Here is a 20,439-nt window from a genome sequence, read left to right as displayed (position 1 = left end):
CAAGCTACAGCTGTGGCGCTGGAGGGGATTCATGAAATAATCTGTGTGTGTGTGTGAGTGAGAGAGAGAGAGTGTGTGTGAGCGAATGAGAGATAGAAAGAGAGAAAGCGAGCGTTATATAACGGGCTCCGCACAAAAAAAATAAAAAGGCAAATTGCTTAATCCCTGGCTGTCGCTGGCTTCTCCCAGGACCTTGCACACAAACACACTCTGAGTGCAGCTGTTTCCTGCTGTCACGTGGACCCAAGTGTTGTTCTTGAGAGGATGATGAGGTGCAGAAGGAAGGTAACACATGTCGTCAGCTCGTTCATGTCCCACAGCCACACCTCCTGCGCTCGCCGAACTGAACATCGCCTCGGTCTCTCCATCTCACTGTGCGTTTAATGGAACGTATTCATTTAGCAGACGCTTTTGTCCAGAGCAACGTACAGGGAGGGATTTGAACCTGCAATCTCTTGATCAGCAGTACTCTACCACGGAGCTATACCATAACCTACAACTTTAAACCCCTAATCTCCCGTGCTAAGGATTCTGTAGAGATATTTTGTGTGTGTGTATTTGCCAACGTGTGTTATTTATTGTATGTGTGAGCATGTGTGTGTCAGCGTGTGTGTGTGTGTCAGCGTGTGTGTGTGTCAGCGTGTGTGTGTGTGTCAGCGTGTGTGTGTGTACGTACCTGACTAGGGGTCCCTGAGCTGTCACTCCGGCTGAGCGCGTCTTCCTGAGAGGCAGACACCACCGACAGTTCGGACGGGGAGCGTGCGGGGGACGGGGGCGTGGCCTGGAGCGAGTGAGCCGGCGAGTGAAGACTGTCCGTATCAACCGGCCCTTCCTCCTCAAGCTCCTCCCCCTCCTCCTCAAGCTCCTCCCCCTCCTCCTCCTGCTCCTGGTTCGCACCCAGCGGTCGAGGGGTGCCCGCTGCCCCCTGGTGGCAGAGCACCAGATCCACCAGGTCCTCCTTCTCCCGGCAGGTGTCCGTGGGGATGTTGCGCAGGAGCAGGTACTGGCGCAGGTCTTTGACGCGCAGCTGCATGAGGCGCGGCCGCTGGAAGCAGGTGGCGCGGAGCAGGTGGCAGGTGGTGCAGCAGCGCAGGTCCTCCTGCGGCACCGAGCACAGAGCGCAGAAGCTCCTCTTGCAGTCCGAGCACATGTGCTGCATGATGGGGGGGGGGGGGGGTGAGGAAGGGGAGGAGTTGGGGGGTAGGAGGGTGAGGTAGGGGAGGGGTTGGGGGTAGGAGGGTGAGGTAGGGGAGGGGAGAGGGTGGGGTGTGACAGGGGGTGGGGTGGTGACATTTGGGGACGGGGGGGTGAGGTGGGGTGTCGAGGGAGGGAGAAAAGAGAGAGATGATCCTGTTCTTGCTGATGGTACTTCGCCACACCTTCCTCACCAGCACTTAATCACCCAGCAGAATTCTTTACTGCCATCATGGAGTCAATTGAGCCTTTCAATTATCCAGACTTGGCATTTATTGCGGTTAATGAGAGGGACATTGCACATCAGCACTCCCAAACCACCTACCTGTGTCCCTCCCTGAAGATGTCATGACATTCTAAAAAGGTTTAAAAAAAAACTTCCAAAAAACTAAAATCCAAATTAACCATGCATAATATTTCTGTTTATTTATGACATTTCCAGCCTTATCTCAGTGTACTGATGATAGACAGACGTATAAACTACCCCTGAACGGACAGAGAATACGATTGGATGCACCGGGAATCATTTCCATATCATTGGTGTGCAAATGCGTTCCGGTCCAGAAAGAGGCCATTTCCACGGTGACAGATCCATTCTTCAGCCCCTGTGTGCCAGCGTCCTCCAGTGCCTCTCCTTTCATGACGTAAATACCAAGCTGGGACACATACGGGTGTGTTTATTCGGGGGTTTATGCATGGCTACAGGTGTGGCTGTGATGATAGAGCTATCGAAGCTGGAGGCTGGGAGCTGGCAGGAGACCCCCAGAGCTTTCATCTGGGTCCCAGTGGGCACTGATGTCAGGAACACCAGTGAGATGCACTCTGCTGGTGAACTGTGGCTCAGATGGACACCCTTGGATAGGGGAGCACGGAGTGGGAACAGACATCTTTAAATCCCCAATGACCTTCTCGTATCAGCACCTCCATTACCATTACTGTCATCATCATTACCGCCACCCTCATTATCATCATCACCACCACCTTCCTCAACATCAGGACCCCGTCCTACCTTGCGTCTGAACACAGAGAAGGCCAGTCCGCAGGCCTTGCACAGCTGCCCGGCGCTCCCTGAGGTGGTGGGGGGGTAGGTGGAGTACCCTGCGCTGGGGGCGAAGCGGAATGGCCCCGCCCCGGCGCCGAAGCCAGGCTGCTGCGCCCGCACCGTGCCCGTCCCGATCACCTCGTTCAGCAGCCCGCAGCAGGACGCCCACATCGACGATGCCCCCGCCTAGACACGCACACGCACGCAAGGAGACACACACACACGCATGGTAAGACACACAAACAGACACACGAAGACACACAGACTGGATACATTTTTCCCCTCGTTTTTTGGGTCTAACACGTCCAAGGTAGAGCCTTAACTGACCTGAAAGGAATTACAGTAAGACATGAGTGAAGCCAGGTTCAGGCATGGCACATGGGCAACACGCTTCACCCACTCATTAACTACACCTGTGTTAGCCCGCTCAAACCCATTGGGCCACGTCCGATAAGGCGGCATTGAAAGGCCACACGGACACACACTCCCGGATGTTGTATGATCTGTGCTGCTGCCGCCCTCCACCATCTCCCCTGTGTTGTGTTTATGTTTCTATCCATCAAGAGGATTATTATTCATATTGCTCCCTGCTTCATATTCTATGTATGTTGCTTGCAAATGCTAGCGGCAGGGAGTGCTTCCCTTAGATACAGCCACTCCGCCAAACTAAACCTATTTCCATGTCTATGGTTGTCAATAAATGCTTAATCGATACGTGAGTGTCTTGACAGAAATGAGCTCATAGATTAATAATAAGCCCAACCACAGTTTGAAATCCTTGACGGCCGGCGTTTAAAAGGGAGTGAGTCTGGGAGCAGACTGGAGGGCATCTCTAACATGCCACTCCACTTGTCATTCATCACTGATTCCCACAATGCACTAGCGATCGTTTCAGCGGATCCCTCCCTCTCTGGAGTTCTGTCCTGGGTGTGTCCTGGGAAGGTATAGTGGTTCAGTGGTTAGAGCGTATGACTACAGAGCAAGACGTTGCAGGTTCATATTACCCCTGTACCATTTAGTGTCTCCTACATTAATACATGTTATTCCTCCTCCCTATATAAAAAGCACAGAGCCTGCTCTAAGAGCACAACAGTCTTTACATGTTTTACTTACTTAACCTTTATTATATTTCACCTGGAAAGTCAATTAAGATTCTTATTTTCAGTATTAGGCTGGACAGAGCGCCGGGTCAGCAACCCAGCAATCATTATGAGCAACATAAACATTTGTCTCCAAAGCGACGTACAAATACCGCATTTAGTTACTACAGAAGAAGACTTAGGATCAGGAGCGCATAGCTCTACCAGTGTTTCAGTGGTCTTTACCAGTTGAAGTACTTTCAACAGTACTGGGCTCATTGTGTGAGTGTCTAGTGCTCTGGTAAAGTTTACCCAGTATCTGTCATGAAGCAGGAACAAAAGAACTGCATGTGACAGGCCCGTCCGGCCCTTGTTTACTGACCACAACACTGTCCAGGGTCTGGCAGCCAAGATGGCGTGATCTAAACCGAAGCTGCTTGGAGCATACTGATGAGGAGAGGAGAGGGGGAGGAAGGAGGAGGGGAGGGAAGGGGGAGGAGGAGGGAGGAGAATATGTCTTCTGTTCCAGGGTCTGGGGAATCAATAGGCTGACATGAGCTTATAGCCCGATATACTGGGGCCTCGCGGGACACCACAGAAGAAGACAGTGTCTCCCGCGGCTCACCGCAGAAGAAGACAGAGTCCGTTTCACGCAGGGCTCGCTCTGGTGTTTACAGGGAGAGGGCTCAGCATCTGATGTGACCCGGGATGCCACGACCCCTCTGATCTCACCTCCTCTATCAGCTTAAGCAGCGCTTACGTAAAAACAGGAGCTGAGTGCTACATGGGGAGAGCTGCTGGAGCAGGGGGAGGTGAACTGGAAGGCTGGCTAAACCAGAGATACACAGAGTTGCAGTTGGACGGTTGGCAAGGTTTATAGGTGTGTTTAGGGTGGGTAGCTCAGTGGTTAGAGCATTTGACTGCAAATCAAGAGGTTGAAGTTTCAAGGACAGAGGGTAGGAGAGGCGGGCAGCTTGAACCCAGCAGAGGAGTTGAGAAGAGAGGAAAGGAACCAGGGAAAGAGAGGAGGGAGCTAGGACCCAGGAGAGGAAAAGAGAGGAGGGAGCTAGGACCCAGGAGAGGAAAAGAGAAGAGGGAGCTAGGACCCAGGAGAGGAAAAGAGAAGAGGGAGCTAGGACCCAGGAGAGGAAAAGAGAGGAGGGAGCTAGGACCCAGGAGAGGAAAAGAGTGGAGGGAGCTAGGACCCAGGAGAGGAAAAGAGAGGAGGGAGCTAGGACCCAGGAGAGGAAAAGAGAGGAGACAGCCTATTAAAATGCTCCCCTCTTTCTCCTCCAGCTCCTCAGCTGTCCCCTGCTAGACTGACGAGCAGGGAGGCAGCCTGAAATGACTCCTACCTGGCAGGGCACCACCAGGAGAGCCTCTCGGGACAGTCTCTCCTCTCAAGACAGTCTCCTCTCAGGATAGTCTCTCCCTGGTCTCATTCGATGGCGGCAGGTTTAGGACAATCCTCCATCTTGAAACGCTCTTGTGTCAGACAGTCTGTGCAGAGGCTCCCTTATGAACATCTAGGACTTTCTAGATAGTGCTGAACTTTGAGCCCTTTGGCAGGATGAGTGTGAGCCTGTAGTCTGGGTGATACTGAGGGGAGATAAGGGTGTGCTTCGTTCCTCTGTATTTCGGGAGAAAAGGCCTCAAATCTTCAATCGGATCCAACTGATATGAAGAGAGACTTTACGTCTCCGGTTCTTTTTCATTCTTTGTTCCAGATGTAAGAGCTGATAAGTGTTCTCTGCTAAAGCAGTTGGATGTATAAAAACAATATTTTAATAAATGCTGACCCACAGCAGTGAACTTCTCTTACCATTCAATATTCCATATTCCACCATTCACATAGTTAGTTTTCTATTTTCTCTTTCTATCCATTCACTCTCCATCCCCGGTTCTCTCTCCATCCCACCACTCTCTCTCTCTCTGTCTCTTTCAACCTTGCTCTCCCCTCTCTCTTTCTTGCTCTCTCTTTCCCTTCATCCCCCCTCCTTTCACTCCCTCTCTCTCTCTCTCTCTCTCTTTCTCTCTCTCTCTCTTTCTGGTCTTGACATAGTGAGGCGTGCGTTCAGCCGGGTCCAAGCACTGCACTTCCACCCAGACCAGGATCAGAAAGTGACTGACAGGAAGTCCCAGCTCATCCAATCAAGAGTCTCTCTGATTGGCAGGCCCCACACAAAGGGATCTGAACAGCAGTCCTCCTCCCCTCTTCTCTTCCTCTCTTCCTCCCCTCACTTACAGTAAGTACAGGGACATTCCCCCGAGGCAAGTAGGGTGAAGTGTGAAGCCTTGCCCAAGGACACAATGTATTTGGCACGGCTGGGAATCGAACTGGCAACCTTCAGATTAATAGCCAGATTCCCTAACCGCTCTGCCACCTGACTCCCTCTTCCTCCCCTCCCCTCCTCTCCTCTCTTCCTCCCCTCCCCTCTTCCTCCCCTCCTCTCTTCCTCTTCCTCCCCTCCTCTCTTCCTCCCCTCCTCTCCTCTCTTCCTCCCCTCCTCTCTTCCTCCCCTCCCCTTTTCCTCCCCTCTTCCTCCCCTCCTCTCTTCCTCTTCCTCCCCTCCTCTCTTCCTCCCCTCCTCCCCTCCCCTCTTCCTCCTCTCTTCCTCACGCATCAACACGATGTCCCGGATCTGCATTCAGGAAGTAACCGTGGGAGATTCTACTCATATGAAAACACAAAAGCCTGTTTTAGCAAAGCAGCTCATATCCATGGTGCCAGACAATCTCTGGCACATTTGGCAATGCAGAGAACACAGGTTGTGTTCGCTCAGTCAGGAAATGAAGTCGAGCCCAAAAAAAAACCTTTCCTCCAGGGTTGGAAGAGGACAGGTGCCTCATATTAAGGAAAATGGATTCAGATGAGGGAATATTTTTGGAGGGCAGCAATAAAACCGAAGCTTGTCCTCTAGAGAAGGTGATCCTGTTTTATTAAAATCTGACTGGCACATTTAATACCAACAACCAGACTGATACAGCGGTGATGAGGTCTTTAATTCCAATAGATTCATGCAGTCACTTTTTGGGGGGTCGTGTCAGTGAAGCTATGAAATATTCTGGAGCCTCTGCCAGACAAACAGCTGAGAGCCACTGGAAGTAGGTTAAATCCCCTTGAAGCTAAATATATACAATGTGTAGAATTTCAGTTTCTAATTCCAGCAGCTCCTTTCTTGTCATATCTTGTGTTCTCTGATATCTATGATGAAGATGTGAAGATAAGCATTTGTCTAGTTCAAGGATGATCACCATTACCTTAACGTCAAAGCCTTAAATAGAGACACTCTATTCACATCGGAAGTGAGTTTCAGATAGGGATTGTCCCCAGGCTGAAAATCTTCTTTCCGATGTTAATCAATTGATATAATTTATTATATTATTCCACAGCCCATTTCTAGGAAACAAGATACCTTCATTCTAGAGAGAGATCAACTTCAATCACTAATAGACCAGGATGACACTATACACAGCACCTTACAGTCTTGATGCTGCACCACGCAATAAAGCTTGACTAAACTTTTAAATGTCTTAGAGATCATATCCTGTTTATTGCGAAAAGAGTAGGCTACAGTCTTAAAGCCTTTACAATGTTTTGAATGGATATCAGAGATGACTGAAATAGATGAACAAAGACTCCTAATGCCAATTTCGTGTTTACATTTGAAGATTTCGCAGATGTTTTAGAAAACTGCGTGCTGCTGCATTCTTATTGGCAGTGAGCCAATCATAAACTGTTGATAATTTCTCGTCTACTGCTACGTCTACATCTACTGCCTTGTTAATCACGCATATCTCGTTGTCTGAATGAGGGACATAACTGGTTAAAAATGACGTACATTACTTGTATTTACTGAGATTGGATCTGAATCCTCTCACTGGAAAAAACTGATGGTAAACATCATCATCATCATCATTGCTGTTTAAGTATGTGGCGTTCCTGCGCAGTGATTTATAAGGATTACACATTTCCCTTCACTTGGTACAGGTGATTATCTAGAACCAGACGTCTCGAAATATTCTCTCACTCATTGACTGCAGTAAACTGATTATGTTATTAGAGATTAATGCTCGCTCGCGGTTGAATGGGCACTGCACTCCACTCTACAGTGCAAGTGAACTGAAGCATCCAGGAGTGGGAATCAGATGACCCAAGCAAGCTCATTAACACCGTATATTATCATCTAGTTTAGCGATGCACTTACATTTATAGTTACCACTAGGGAAGCGCTCGGATTATAATAATAGATAAAAAAATTACATATAATGTAATCTACCACTCTAACGCCATTGTCGGCTTCATCGTGTGAAATAATCAGCGATAATAAAATCATATACTGAATTCTCAACTGTCAGTTGCATGCGTCTATTATACTGTTTATTTTCCTTCTGGTCGCAAAGTCTATTAAAGTTAACCTCGAGAAAACAGATTGAATACATCACAATTCAACAGATGTATTAACATTGTACGTACCTTCATGATGAATCACGGTTGTGGAAATTGTCAAGTAATATTAGGACGATGACCATTGCAAGGGCACAAGAAATAACACCATTACGTCTTCCCTCTCTTGAGCTCCCAGTGTATTTGTAGAACAAGCATAACGTAATGGACAATTCGGCCTCGACCAATCACGGAAAAGATAGAGCCACGGTTATCTTTAGCAGCCAATCCCCTTTACAATTACAGCATAGTGGGCGTTCTGCGCTATGCGTAGGCACGCACGCTTCATGGACTGGATTTTGCTGAGTTTCTTCAGAACGTGAATGATTCATGTATATTCACGCGACTGAAATGCTATCTCTTAATCCATGAATGTAGAAGAACTTCTTTACAGTTTTTTTTATTCGCTTTGGTACTATTTTCACAAGTAAGGTGTACATTTTCAAAACTCTTAGTACAAAAATCCAAACTGATCACACTTGTAACGCAGCTAGTCATTCTTTCAAAACCTGATGGAATGCTTTCAGTCAGTTGCACATGTTTTCCAGTCCACATAATCATTGTTTCAAACACAAGATTATTGTAATATGTAATGGGAACATTCTTCTTTCAAAATCTTCTTTCAGTTTAGTACTTTTAACAATCAGTTCATCCAACAGCAAACAATGCAAGATACATGTTTCAAATCGGCCTTAGAAGTGCTGAAATTAATATGCTACAGTACTATGTAAAAGACACAGTTTCTACACAGTTTTTACACAGTTTCACATTAGGCAATACACTTACATTACTCACATTTACATAATAAATAATAATTTCCAAAATATCCATCCTATGTGTAATCAAGTGAAGGATCAATGAAGACATCGTCTACAATCATTTGGGCAAATTACGTAGTTTTTACTATTTTTCAGATATAATTGTAACATAGGTATACTTTCTATTATGTAACTAAATGAGAACAACCTCTCTGACCTCTCTGTTGGTGCCCATGCCCACCCCTCTGACCTCTCTGACCTCTCTGTTGGTGCCCATGCCCACCCCTCTGACCTCTCTGACCTCTCTGTTGGTGCCAATGCCCACCCCTCTGACCTCTCTGACCTCTCTGTTGGTGCCCATGCCCACCCCTCTGACCTCTCTGACCTCTCTGTTGGTGCCCATGCCCACCCCTCTGACCTCTCTGTTGGTGCCCATGCCCACCCCTCTGACCTCTCTGTTGGTGCCCATGCCCACCTCTCTGACCTCTCTGTTGGTGCCCATGCCCACCTCTCTGACCTCTCTGTTGACCTCTCTCATGCCCACCTCTCTGACGGATCCCTTGTCCATAAGCTCTTCCTATTCCTTGCTGTCTATCCTGCTATGTTGAAAGAAATTGCCAGTGTTTACGCCCCCACTTTTATGTATATCTAATGACCAATTGTGGTTACCCCAATCTGAAATCAAGTAGCAATAACGAGTATTCATCATGTGTGGTTAATTTATATGTTCGTACAAAAACACATTTTATTTCTGTAGTTCTCAAAATCAATATACTGTTTATTGCTAAAATGAAAATATATAGGTTTACCAAACGGTTCAGTGATTAATCATTAAGATCAGTTGGATTAAGTGTTGGTCAAATGTATTTACGCAAATTAGATGAGAAGCATATCAAAAGTATTGTGAGCATTGCATTGTGAAAGACAATTACTTCATATGAAAGGTATTTCTTTGATAACACACTGATTAGGTATGGTGAAAAAGTGATTGTGTAATTTTGTGCATTGTACTTTGTCAATTGAACATGTGATTACATGTTTCAAAAAATAGACTTTTTGATGATCTGCTTTGAGTTTTGTACTAACAGTTGTGAGGTTTTACCACATACTTGTGAAAATAGTACCAAAGCGAATAAAAAAAACTGTAACCATACTTTTTTTAGGTGACAGTCAAATAGCTACGAGATCCCTAGACTATTATTTGGTGGTTCTGACACTTATGTAAACACTTGTGGCTGCTGATTACTTGCACTGGGTTGAAGAAAAAATGCTTGAACGAAATGCAAGCGTTTTGAATGACCACTATAACAACTCTCCGTCTCCTAGTACTGTGCTCCATCTAGTGGTGTGATAAGTACAATACATGTGCAGGTCAAATGTTGATGTTCTACGAGGGACCGTTTAGAAAGTAGTTCAGACGAGCGTTCCACATGTGTGTGAGGTTCCAGTGTTGTGGGATGCGTGTGTGAACGTTTCACATGTGAATGTGTCTGCTTCATATGTATTTGTGTAATAACAGTCTTGACGTACTTCCTAAACGGCCCCTCATAATGTTAGGTGATTGAAGAATCTCTGGCAAAGTCGATATCATTATATTTATACCGGTATATAATTTTCGAATGTTCAGAAAGAGGTTGTAAAATGCAATCCAGTCACTTGGTAAAGTCTTAATCATCCCGTAGGCTGTTGGATCAATACAAATAAACCGTGACGCAATTAGATACAACAAGGGTTTTGTTTGGCAATGATTCAAAGATATGTTTGGGCTGATATGGTTTTTGCCGTGGTTGTTGTGTGTGTGTGAGCAAGCTCATCACATAAGAAATGAAAATGGCCCAAAGCCTAACTGATTTTCAGGAGACCTGAGTTTAAGGCCGTATATAGCCATGGTCAACATTGGGGGGTGGACGAATTCTTTTTTTAATCATAATTTCGGACAGCGTGCGTGGTTGCCTGTCGTACCGTAGCACATTTATATTTTATTTCAATATATTGGGGGGGACATTTTGACCAGATTTGAATAGCCTACCTATGGGGGGGGGGGGGGGGGGGGGGGGGGATAATATTGCATATTAGTTCCCAGTTGAGGTCCACACAAATAAAAACAATAAGATGGTTGGCAAAATCAGTACATAAAGCCCTATTTTAACTGGTTGTACATTCTTATGCTTGTCAGAGGAACAGCACTGCATCCAGAGAAACATTTCTTCCCGGAGATCAGTCAAGTACTATGCTGTTCTCTTCTCTCGTCACCACTAGGGTCTGAGTGCAGATCAATAGGTCCCAGGTTCAAATCCTCTCAGTCGTATTTGATAAAAAGCATCTGCTTCAATGATTTAATTACTATATTGAAGGTTTGCGGTCATGTGCCTCCTACTTTTCTGCCACTAGAGGGCGCCGTAGGCCAGCTAATGTTCTTGACTTATTTAGTAAAGGAAAGCAGTTATCACAAATCAGTTCCACTCCGGAACTTCCAGAGCAGGGCCGGCCCTAGGGTTTTGGGGGCCCTAAACAAAAATAGTGTAGGGGGCCCTTTGATTGGGCTTTTTTTTTATTTATTTTTTACAAAACTTGGTTTTGTAAGGTTATGGTTATTTGTTAAGAGCCCAGCGATTGGTTCGGGGCCCTAAATCAGTTGCGGGGCCCTTAACAAATTTTAAGTTTGTGTATTGGGTCGGCTGGCCCTGTTCCAAAGGGTATAGAATCCAGTCCCACCGGAATAATTTAACACAAGCCAGAGTTACAGCCTCTCTGCAAGTTTTTTGACCCCTGCCCCCTGCCTGAGAAGCGCACTTCTCGCCCCAAACTCATAACTTCAGGCCACCTTTGACCTCTCAGGGACTTTGCCAATGAGTTCAGCTGGAAGTGACAGTCAGATAAATTAAACATATCACCCCAGAGGTGCTGCAAAACCTCCCTTCACCCCCGCTCTGATTTCGAAGATCCGTTTTACTGTCTTTACATTATCTTCTTGCAGCGCTGTAAACACAGTAAACAGTCTGGCTTATTAACCTTAATAATAATAAACATTATACTCCGCTTGATAGAGTGACACCAGGGAATATTTAATTGTCGTTTTCATTGAAATTGAAACATAGAAAGGATGTGCCCATCACTGGACCATCACTGGACCATCACTGGACCATCACTGGATCATTTTCAACACTGGGAATCGTTAATGTTTGTACATCTGGAGAAAACCCCCGAAATGAATACAAATTGCCGGGAAAAGGACAATGTCTTAAGAAGGGGGGAAAACTCAATTTTAGAACAGGAAAAGTAATCAAAACCTTGTGTATAGAGAGTTTATAGGATTTTGTCCTTTCTTGGAATTCCCCCATTGAAGAGGCCATCAATTTTTCTTTGACAGGTTGCTTATGCAATATCCTCTAGATGTGGAGATACATCTGCTGGCTGGCTTGTCGTCTTGGCTTCGTTCTTTAAGACACTGCAGCTCAGAAAGTTTCCCTGGGGAGAGTTTTATTTGAAGCATTGTCATGAGTTAAACAGAAACTACGGTTGATTTGGAAATAATAAAACAAAACCAGTTCCAGTTTCAACGACCCCTCTTGTGTATACGCAAACACACACACAGATGTTGACAGATAGCCTAATTGTATAAGCTTGTCTGACTCCGGGACGCGTCCATGTGTCTCGGTAGTGTCTGATCTGACCACCAGAGGGAGTACGTCCACTGTGTGAAGGAAACCAGGCAGTGAAGTATTTCTACTGTGAGTCTTCCTGTGTCCTGTGTCCCTAGTTTTCTAGGTGGACATCGTGTATGCACAGCTCCAACCTTGACCCCAGCCCCAACACCAGCCTCCAGCCCTGACCCCAGCCCCAACACCAGCCTCCAGCCCTAACCCCAGCCCCAACACCAGCCTCCAGCCCTGATCCCAGCCCCAACACCAGCCTCCAGCCCTGACCCCAGCCCCAACACCAGCCTCCAGCCCTGACCCCAGCCCCAACACCAGCCTCCAGCCCCAGCTCCAACCCTGACCTCAGCCCCAGCCCCAACACCAGGCTCCAGAAAGAGAGGACATTTAGTCTGAAACTCTGCTTTGCCATGCATCAGTGCCCTCACTAACCCCCAGACCCAGACTGCCCCCCCCCCCCCCCCCCCCCCCCCGACGGGCACCAAAGATGACTGGCCACTGACCGGAAGGCTGGGCCTGAGCTGACCCTGAACAACACAACAGTCACAATCCCAGTCTCTCTTATATCATTCACCGTAGAATGTGTCAAAACTTTTAGGAGCTCTGGAAAACGAGCCCAATTCTTGTCAGAACTGGAACAAGGAATGCTTGGCTGGACCTGTTACTTTCCTCCAGGATCACAATGACTCTTATTGAGATACTTGTTACTCTTGTTAGTTAGTCGTAACAGATTTAAATTCTTGTACTCGCTGTGAAATATTTTACTGTTGATTGTTTTTCTACAGGTACACTCTTGCACTTTTTGAATTTCATGTTGTTTAATTGTGACTTGTTTAACTGCATGCTCTTATGGTTCTTCCCTTTTTCACAATGTATGCTTCATGTTTTGGCTGCTCGCAATGTTTGGGGCTATCTCGTTGTTATGATCAGTGACCTATGCACTTTTGTAAAGCTCTCTCGTGGAAGTCGCTTTGGATAAAAGCGTCTGCTAAATGCATAAATGTAAATGTAATAATCAGAAGAAGTCCCTCCTTGCCTCACGCCACCGACGTCATTGTGTCCTAGTGTTCCGTCTCGTCGCCCAGCAGCAGCGTTGCTGGGAGAACAGGAAACGCTAACCATGTGGCAGGCTGTGTCAATGTCAGCTACAAATTGGCACAAGATCCAGTGTCATCCGACACCGGTCGCTGGAGTTTCCCTCCGACGTCTAATAAGAGCCTGTGATGGATGGGCCCTACACAACGCTCCTCTTGTGGATGTGCCGAGCCAGCGCTGCTCTCTGGAGCCAGCAGTGCTGAGACGACCGTTCCTCCAGCAGCCCCATACAGGGCCGGACCATCCACACCTAGCGCTACAGCTGGCGTCCCAGACCAGGTGACGTGCAGAGTCGAAGCTGTAAGTGGATATCCCCTCTGATGCAGAGAGAGTGGAGTTAATAACCTCACGCGGCCATGTGGTGTTTGAGTCAGGTGGCTGAGCGCTTAGGGAGTTGGGCTAGTAATCCGAAGGTTGCTAGTTCGATTCCCGGCCGTGGCAAATGACGTTGTGTCGTTGGGCAAGGCACTTCACCCTACTTGCCTCGGGGGAATGTCCCTGTACTTACTGTAAGTCGCTCTGGATAAGAGCGTCTGCTAAATGACTAAATGTAAATGTTTGATCATGAAGGGGATGCGAGTTGAGAGCCAGGTTTGGCGGAGGTCACGACTGACGTCGTATTTCTGGTTCTTGTGGGGTCAGCGGAGCTGCACAGGTGGTGTGGACCCAGCTCTCTCTGCACGGCAAGTTTCGAAGTGCTAATTTAGCACCAGGTGTTTCTGTGGGTCCATCTGGCCCCATATATACACTCACTGAGTACTCTTGGTGTTAATTAGCATTTTGAAATGTGCCATGTGTGAACCACTAATATTTATCTCTGTGTGGAGAGCTTAATGCGGGGTCAGACACACTTAATAACAACAGTCCATTAAACCACAAAGCCACACATAAAACTGCACGTTTGTAATTGGTATTTATTTTGTTGCAAGAACATTTGTTTTCAGTTTGAAAGAAATCCACAATGTTTTGGGGTACAGGAACACAAGTCAAAATTCTGTCATGACAGTCATGCTTTGATGACCCCTGGCTTGGATGACCCTGGCTTTGATGACCCTTGCTTTGATGATGATAAACAGTTAGAAGAGAGTTTCATTCCAGAATAGGAAAGTACAGGAAAATATTTGTGTCTTTAAGTGTCCTTGCATTTAAAGTGCAAAATGAGTAAAGCGTTAATTTCTAAGATCCAAGGTCTTTCAAAATTTCAATGCACCCTCACACACACACACTCACTCTTGCGCATGTACACATTTGCACACATACAAACACAATCGCATAAAGGTCAACTAGGTCATCTCTGCAGCCCTTCATCAAGCTGAAGTAAACTCTTGTAACTATAGAAAGAACACAGAAATATAACAGAAGAAGATCGCTGGACAGAACACTTACTGTGAAGACTCAAATGAAGTGCTGTCTGCCTGCAAAAGTTCACAGGTTTCATGTGCACACTGTAACAGCACAGAGGCCCTGAATGACACTTTTAGGACTCCTTTGAGCAACTGAATTTTTGTCCGTGTTCTATCTAGCATTGGACGAGCGCCCTTCAGTTCGTTGTGTCCAGGCTCACAAATAGAGATGATTAGCCCGTGTTTGGAGATGCAATCTGGAGGTAACGCTGTTAGCTAGGAGACCGTGGCTCCTCTCCTCACCATCTGTGACTGGTCACCTCTAACATGACCTGACGCAGGCAGCCATCAGCAGAATCACCCACACATACACCCACACAGACACACAGACTGACTGGCTGAATGACACCCACCCACACCCACACACACACTCCCTGGCTGATACCCACACACGCTGACTGGCTGAATGACATAAACCCCCCCCCCCCCCACACACACACACACAACAGTAGCCCAACAGCATGTCTGTTCTGAGGCCCTCACTGCCAGGGTCCTCCCTCCCTGACAGCTCGGTGAGACCTCCCACCACACGGAACACAGCTGGAACCATTCTGCCTCTTTCGGTCATCTTTGAGCTCAACACTAATTTTCAACTCTTTTCACCAGCATCAACAACACCAGACATGCTGCATCATTGCTGTATCCTGTAGCAATGAGACTCTTCAGCTGCTATACTGGTGGGATCTCTCTTCTGTCATGGAGGATTAAGGAGCAGTTTTATTACCTTGATCTTGAATTTGACCTCATCCTGTACATTTCTGTTGTTCTCAGTCTTTCTTACTTCCCCCCTCTCTCCCCCCCCCCCCCCTCTCTCTCTCTCTCTCTCTCTCTCTCTCTCTCTCTCTCTCTCTCTCTCTCTCTCTCTGAACGCCCGGTTCTTCATCCTGCTGGATGGGATGAGTTTCGGAGGGTGATGTGTCCGGCGTTAATACCATGATGACGCATGCTGACTGGGGACGTGGCTACGGAGGCGAACTGGAGGAGGGGGCGGGGCTGTCACGTCTCGGCCCTCGGGAGCGTCCAGGCGACTCTGGAGGCGTGGCCTCTGTGCCGTCACCTCTCACAGTAGTGCACGGCCACGTTCTTGGTGAACCTCGGCTGGCCCGCGGCCCACGACGCCAGCTCCAGCTTATCCTCCTCCTCCTCTTCCTCCTCCCCTGCGGCCCCCTCCCCATCCCCGTACAGGCTGGGCTCCTCCAGGGAGCTCTCCAGAGCGTAGCGCCCGTAGGCCTGCGCCTCGCTGTACTCGTAGATGGTGGGCAGGCTGCTCCTCAGACCGAACCGGCGCCTCAGCGCCACCAGGAGGGGCTGGGGCACGGTGTAGATGTCCACGTTGTTGCCCAGGTCCACCCAGGCCAGGCTGGGGAAGTGGCGCGGGTCCTTCACCACCTCCGTCAGGTCCTTCAGGACGGACACCGTCAGCCGGTTGCCGTTGACGGCCAGCGTGGTGAGCTTGGGCAGGGCGCCCAGGCAGGGCAGCAGCTGGCGCAGGCTGTCGTCCTGCAGCTGGGTGAAGCTCAGGTCCACGGCCGACACCGAGTCGCCGTTGCTCTGCAGGTAGACGGCCACGCGGTGGACGTCCCCCGAGGAGAGCGGGATCCCGGAGAGGTTGACCACGTCGCTGGACAGCCTCTTCTTCAGGGTGGTCTTGAGACTGTTGGCGAGGGGCAAGGAGACAGTGTTAGAGTTGAGATAGTCCTGACGGTGACTATTTAGTGCTGATAATGACCACTTAGTCTAGATTACTATTTAGACCAGAAAATGACTATTTAGTCCCGATGAGGACTATTTAGATCAAATGACTATTTGGGTCTGTTGAATATTAGTCCTGATGACTATTTAACCCTGCTGGGGACTGACCAGCTGTGTTCAGGTAAGAACTAATGATCCTAATGTAAAAAGCCGCTGTTTATTGATCTGTTCCGGGGGACAGGGGATGTTGTGTTGCACGGTGTGGAAGCAGGTTTCCTGGTGTAGCAACAGCACAAACACAAGTGGACACAGCAAGCTGGTGAGATATTTCGGGGGGCATATTCATGTGTGTTCATTCTCTCTTTCTCTCTTCTCCTCAGAGAAGCCAATACTTCACAAAAGGCCAAGTGTGGTTTTCCACGGGGCACGAGCGAGGAGTCACTCCTCCTCCAGACGTCTCTCACCACGAGCAGACGGCAGACATGGAGTCACCAGGGCGACGACCAGCTAGGGAGGCGCTGTGTCTGACTAGCTGACTGGAGTGGCGGTACTACTGCTGCAGACATGCTGCTGCAGACAGAAATCACAGCCGGTGTGAGTTGACTCCACCCAGGAGAGAGGGCTGTCACCGTGTATCCTCACCCCCCTCACTGGGGGCTCAGACAAGAGACTACCTAAAACAAGCTCCCTTTTCTCTGCCGGAGGAGGGGATTACGTTTTGGAGAGAGTTGACGGGTAGTCAAGGTGGATCAACTGTGACAGTCTGGCAGGGGTGGGGGTGGAGGTGGGGTTGGGAGTCTGGGTGCAGGGCTCTCTCCTGAGGGAGATGGGTGAGGTGGTGGGGGGGAGACAGGTGTTGGTTCTCTGGTCGGGGGGGCGGGGGGGGGGAGAGGCCACACACTCACAGGCAGCACTGGCTTTTCTAACAGCACAGTACAGCAACATGGCTGTGCAGAGGAAGACACAGAGATTAAAGAGGCAGAGTGCAGATGTCTGGGAGGGAGAACTGATTAACCACAGGGGCTAGATGTTTGTTCCTGACTCCCCCTCAGCCCCCCCCCCCCCTCCTCCCTCCCTAAGCTCTCGCCCCCCTCTCTCTCTCTCCCCTCTTCTCTCTATGTCTCTCGTCCTCCCTTCCCCATTCTCCCTCTACCTCCCCCCCTCCTTCTCCCCGAGGTTGTGTGGGAGTGTCATGAATCCTCAGCCTGTGGTCCTGCGATCAGTCACCCTCCGTGCTGGGAATCTGACGTGGGAAGACCCGCGGCTAACTGGAGCTCAGATTTGTGTGGTTATTGATTCCTCGAGTGGGCTGTAATTCAACCCTCCCTCTCTCCCCCCAGCCCGCCTTTGCCTCTCCCTCCTTCCCTCCCCCTTCTCCCTCCTTCCCTCCCCCTTCTCCCTCCTTCCCTCCCCCTTCTCCCTCCTTCCCTCCCCCTTCTCCCTCCTTCCCTCCCCCTTCTCCCTCCTTCCATCCTCTTCTCTCCCCCGCTCCACCTTCCTCCATTTCCAGTGCTCTCTCTCTTCTCTCTTTTGTGCTCTAGATATTGTGGGGCCTCTATGTTTAAATCCAGAGCCTGCCAGCCAACTCTTTTATAATCCTTTGGGAGAGAAATGTCAAGATGATTTTTCACATGGAAGAAAAGGTTGTAATACCCACCCAAACAGGCTGGAAGAAACCCCACTGGCATGAAGTATCTATCCACCTAACCCTCCTCTCTGCATGGGATGCCAACCTGCACTCCCCCCTCCGCCTTTCTGCCTTTCTGCATTCTCTCCCTCCCTCCTTTCTCCAGGTCCATTTCTCTCTTTTGCCTCTTCTGTCTCTATTTATCTTCCTCTCCCCCTCTTGCTCCCTCCCCTTCCCCATCTCTCTCTCTCTCTCTCTCCCTCTCTCTCTCTCTCTCTCTCCCTCTCTCTCTCTCTCTCTCTCCCTCTCTCCAGCAGATGGGCTTACTCTCTTTCCCTTCCCTTTGCTTCCTTATATCTCAATCTTCCTCTCCTTCTTTCTACCTCCCCGCTTCCCTCCCACCCCCCCCTCCCTCTCTTTCTCTAACAGATGGGCTCTAGGGCTTTACTGTTGTGCACAACCTGCTGAATTCACAACTGAGAATGTAGCAACTTTGGTTTTCTGTTTCAGTGTTTTTGGCACAGCTAGGTATTTCCCAGCTCCTGTTGGAGCCGTCTGCCTCTCACCTCGGTGTGTGTGTGTGTGTGTGAGAGTGTCTGTGTGTGTGTGAGTGTGTGTGTGTGCATGAGTGTCTGTGTGTGCGTGAGTGTGTGTGGGAGGAGGGTGCAGAAAGAGGCTCCTCCAGTAAGGAGAGGCAGTGCTGGGAGAGAGAGAGAGAGAGAGAGAGAAATGGAGAGAAGCTCTAATATGATTTTAATGAGACTGAGCAAAGACGCTCTCAAACTGCCATCCTGATCCCAAACCAGCCACCCACGGGGTTGGGGGGGTGGGAGGGGGAGGCGGGGGGGGAGGGGGGGGGAGGGGGGAGGGGGGGGCACACACCCGCCGGCAGCACTGGCCTTTCTAACACCACAGTCTCAGCCACTGTCTGTTACCATCAAACTGAAAAGCATTTAAAAAAAGACTTTTAGTCTCTTTTCTCCCGGCGTGGTCGTCTTGTCACCAGACAGGAGACTCACCCGGATTAGCAGTTCACCCCCTAACAGGACCGTCACACGGAGCTCTGACTGCTTCTGACTGCTTCTGCCTACGTGATGAAAACACAGAGCCACTCACAGAGTCAAGTGTCCCGTGTGCAGCAAATGACCCAAGAGTATCTGTGGACTTCATCAGGAGAAAGCAGATATCGCGACACAGACAGTGAATGGGAATAGACTCCCCTGAGTCACACCAGCAGTTGCTTGATTGAGGGCTTTGCTACCTACTTAGCTGACAAGGATGGTCATTTTGTTTCCTGTGTTTTCTGAGGGAGCACATTATTATTCAGGATTTCCAGTGTTTCCCCTGCCATTATATTAGGGGGGCGCCCCGTCCCCCCCAACGTCACCCCCCGCCCCCAAAAGCTGTAAACCTAGGAGAAACACTGATTTCCCTACTGGGGAGGGGGGGGGGAATCAATTTAGCAGTTTCTCTGTAGACACAGGTGTGGTACTGACAACACAGGTCAAAGGGCAAGAGCTCAGTTAATTAAAAAGAGCTTTGTCACTCCCTAAAGCCTTTACGTAAGAACAGTCTGTGCTGAGAGAGAGAGAGAGAGAGAGAGAGAGAGAGAGAGAGAGAGAGAGAGAGAGAGAGAGAGAGAGAGAGAGAGAGAGAGAGAGAGAGAAAGGGGGAGACACCTGGGGTTTGGGATTTGGAGACAGCTTAGTTTTCACAGGGTTCAGATTGTAAAGACAAGCTTAAGGTAACAGCCATCTGTAGTCCACATACTCACCCAGGAAGCACACAGCCTGCCTGCCTGCCCGTCACACATACTTCCACACAGAGACAGTATGTATACAGTATGTATACATGTTCAAGTTTACTGTCTAATGCAGATAACAGAGTTATCGACAATGAAATGCTTGATTTTTGCCAACGGTGCAAACATGAGAGCTATAACTACTATTTATTAAAGGAATGGGAAATGATTGCTTTTATGGTCATTTTAACAATGCACAGTATTTATCTGGCATAAAACACTTGTTTACCCGTGGCTGTTGAATCTGTGTGTGTGATTCTTTTAGACTGTTCTTCTATCAAACTCATACCAAGAAACCTCTGCAGGTGCTGAGATAACAGCTGGAAAGGGGGGGGGTGGAGAAAGGAGAGGAGAAGCGATAAAAGGAGGCGATGGGAGAGAGAGAGAAGGCAGAAGGGAGACTAAGAAAGAGAGACAGAAGAGATGGAGGGTGAGAGACAAACTGAGCTTGAAATAGAGATCTTCCTGGTATGTCTTCCTCTCTTTTTCTCTCACTCCATGTCATTCTCTTTACCTCCCTCTTTTCCACTCCTCTCCTCTCTTTTCCACTCCTCTCCTCTCTTCCAGGACGGCCACGCACGACTTCACTTCCTCTAGGTGCACAGTCTCTAAAAAGGGTGTAGCAGGCAGATACTGCTGCCACCA

At 48.6% G+C, this 20,439-nt stretch overlaps 2 protein-coding genes across 3 annotated transcripts in view; both read right to left on the bottom strand.

Annotated features, from left to right (window-relative positions):
• The window catches only part of rnf34b (ring finger protein 34b), a 13,448-nt gene extending 5,510 nt beyond the window's left edge, over positions 1-7,938 (bottom strand). For both annotated transcript variants that reach the window (XM_062478367.1, XM_062478368.1), the window contains exons 1-3: positions 7,793-7,938; positions 2,204-2,422; positions 677-1,153 (exon numbers count right to left, since the gene is read on the bottom strand). In XM_062478367.1, the coding sequence (XP_062334351.1) occupies positions 677-1,153; positions 2,204-2,422; positions 7,793-7,798 (702 nt within the window). In that variant the 5' untranslated portion in view covers positions 7,799-7,938. The remainder of the gene's footprint in view (positions 1-676; positions 1,154-2,203; positions 2,423-7,792) is intronic.
• A 7,556-nt stretch (positions 7,939-15,494) lies between these two features.
• lrrc75bb (leucine rich repeat containing 75Bb) overlaps positions 15,495-20,439 on the bottom strand; it is a 20,665-nt gene continuing 15,720 nt past the window's right edge. The window contains exon 4 of the mRNA XM_062478370.1: positions 15,495-16,328. Coding sequence (XP_062334354.1) covers positions 15,728-16,328 — 601 coding nt within the window. The 3' untranslated portion in view covers positions 15,495-15,727. The remainder of the gene's footprint in view (positions 16,329-20,439) is intronic.

The sequence above is a fragment of the Osmerus eperlanus genome, chromosome 14, assembly GCF_963692335.1.
Source record: "Osmerus eperlanus chromosome 14, fOsmEpe2.1, whole genome shotgun sequence".
NCBI lineage: Eukaryota > Metazoa > Chordata > Actinopteri > Osmeriformes > Osmeridae > Osmerus > Osmerus eperlanus.
This window is presented reverse-complemented; position numbering and strand designations above follow the sequence as displayed.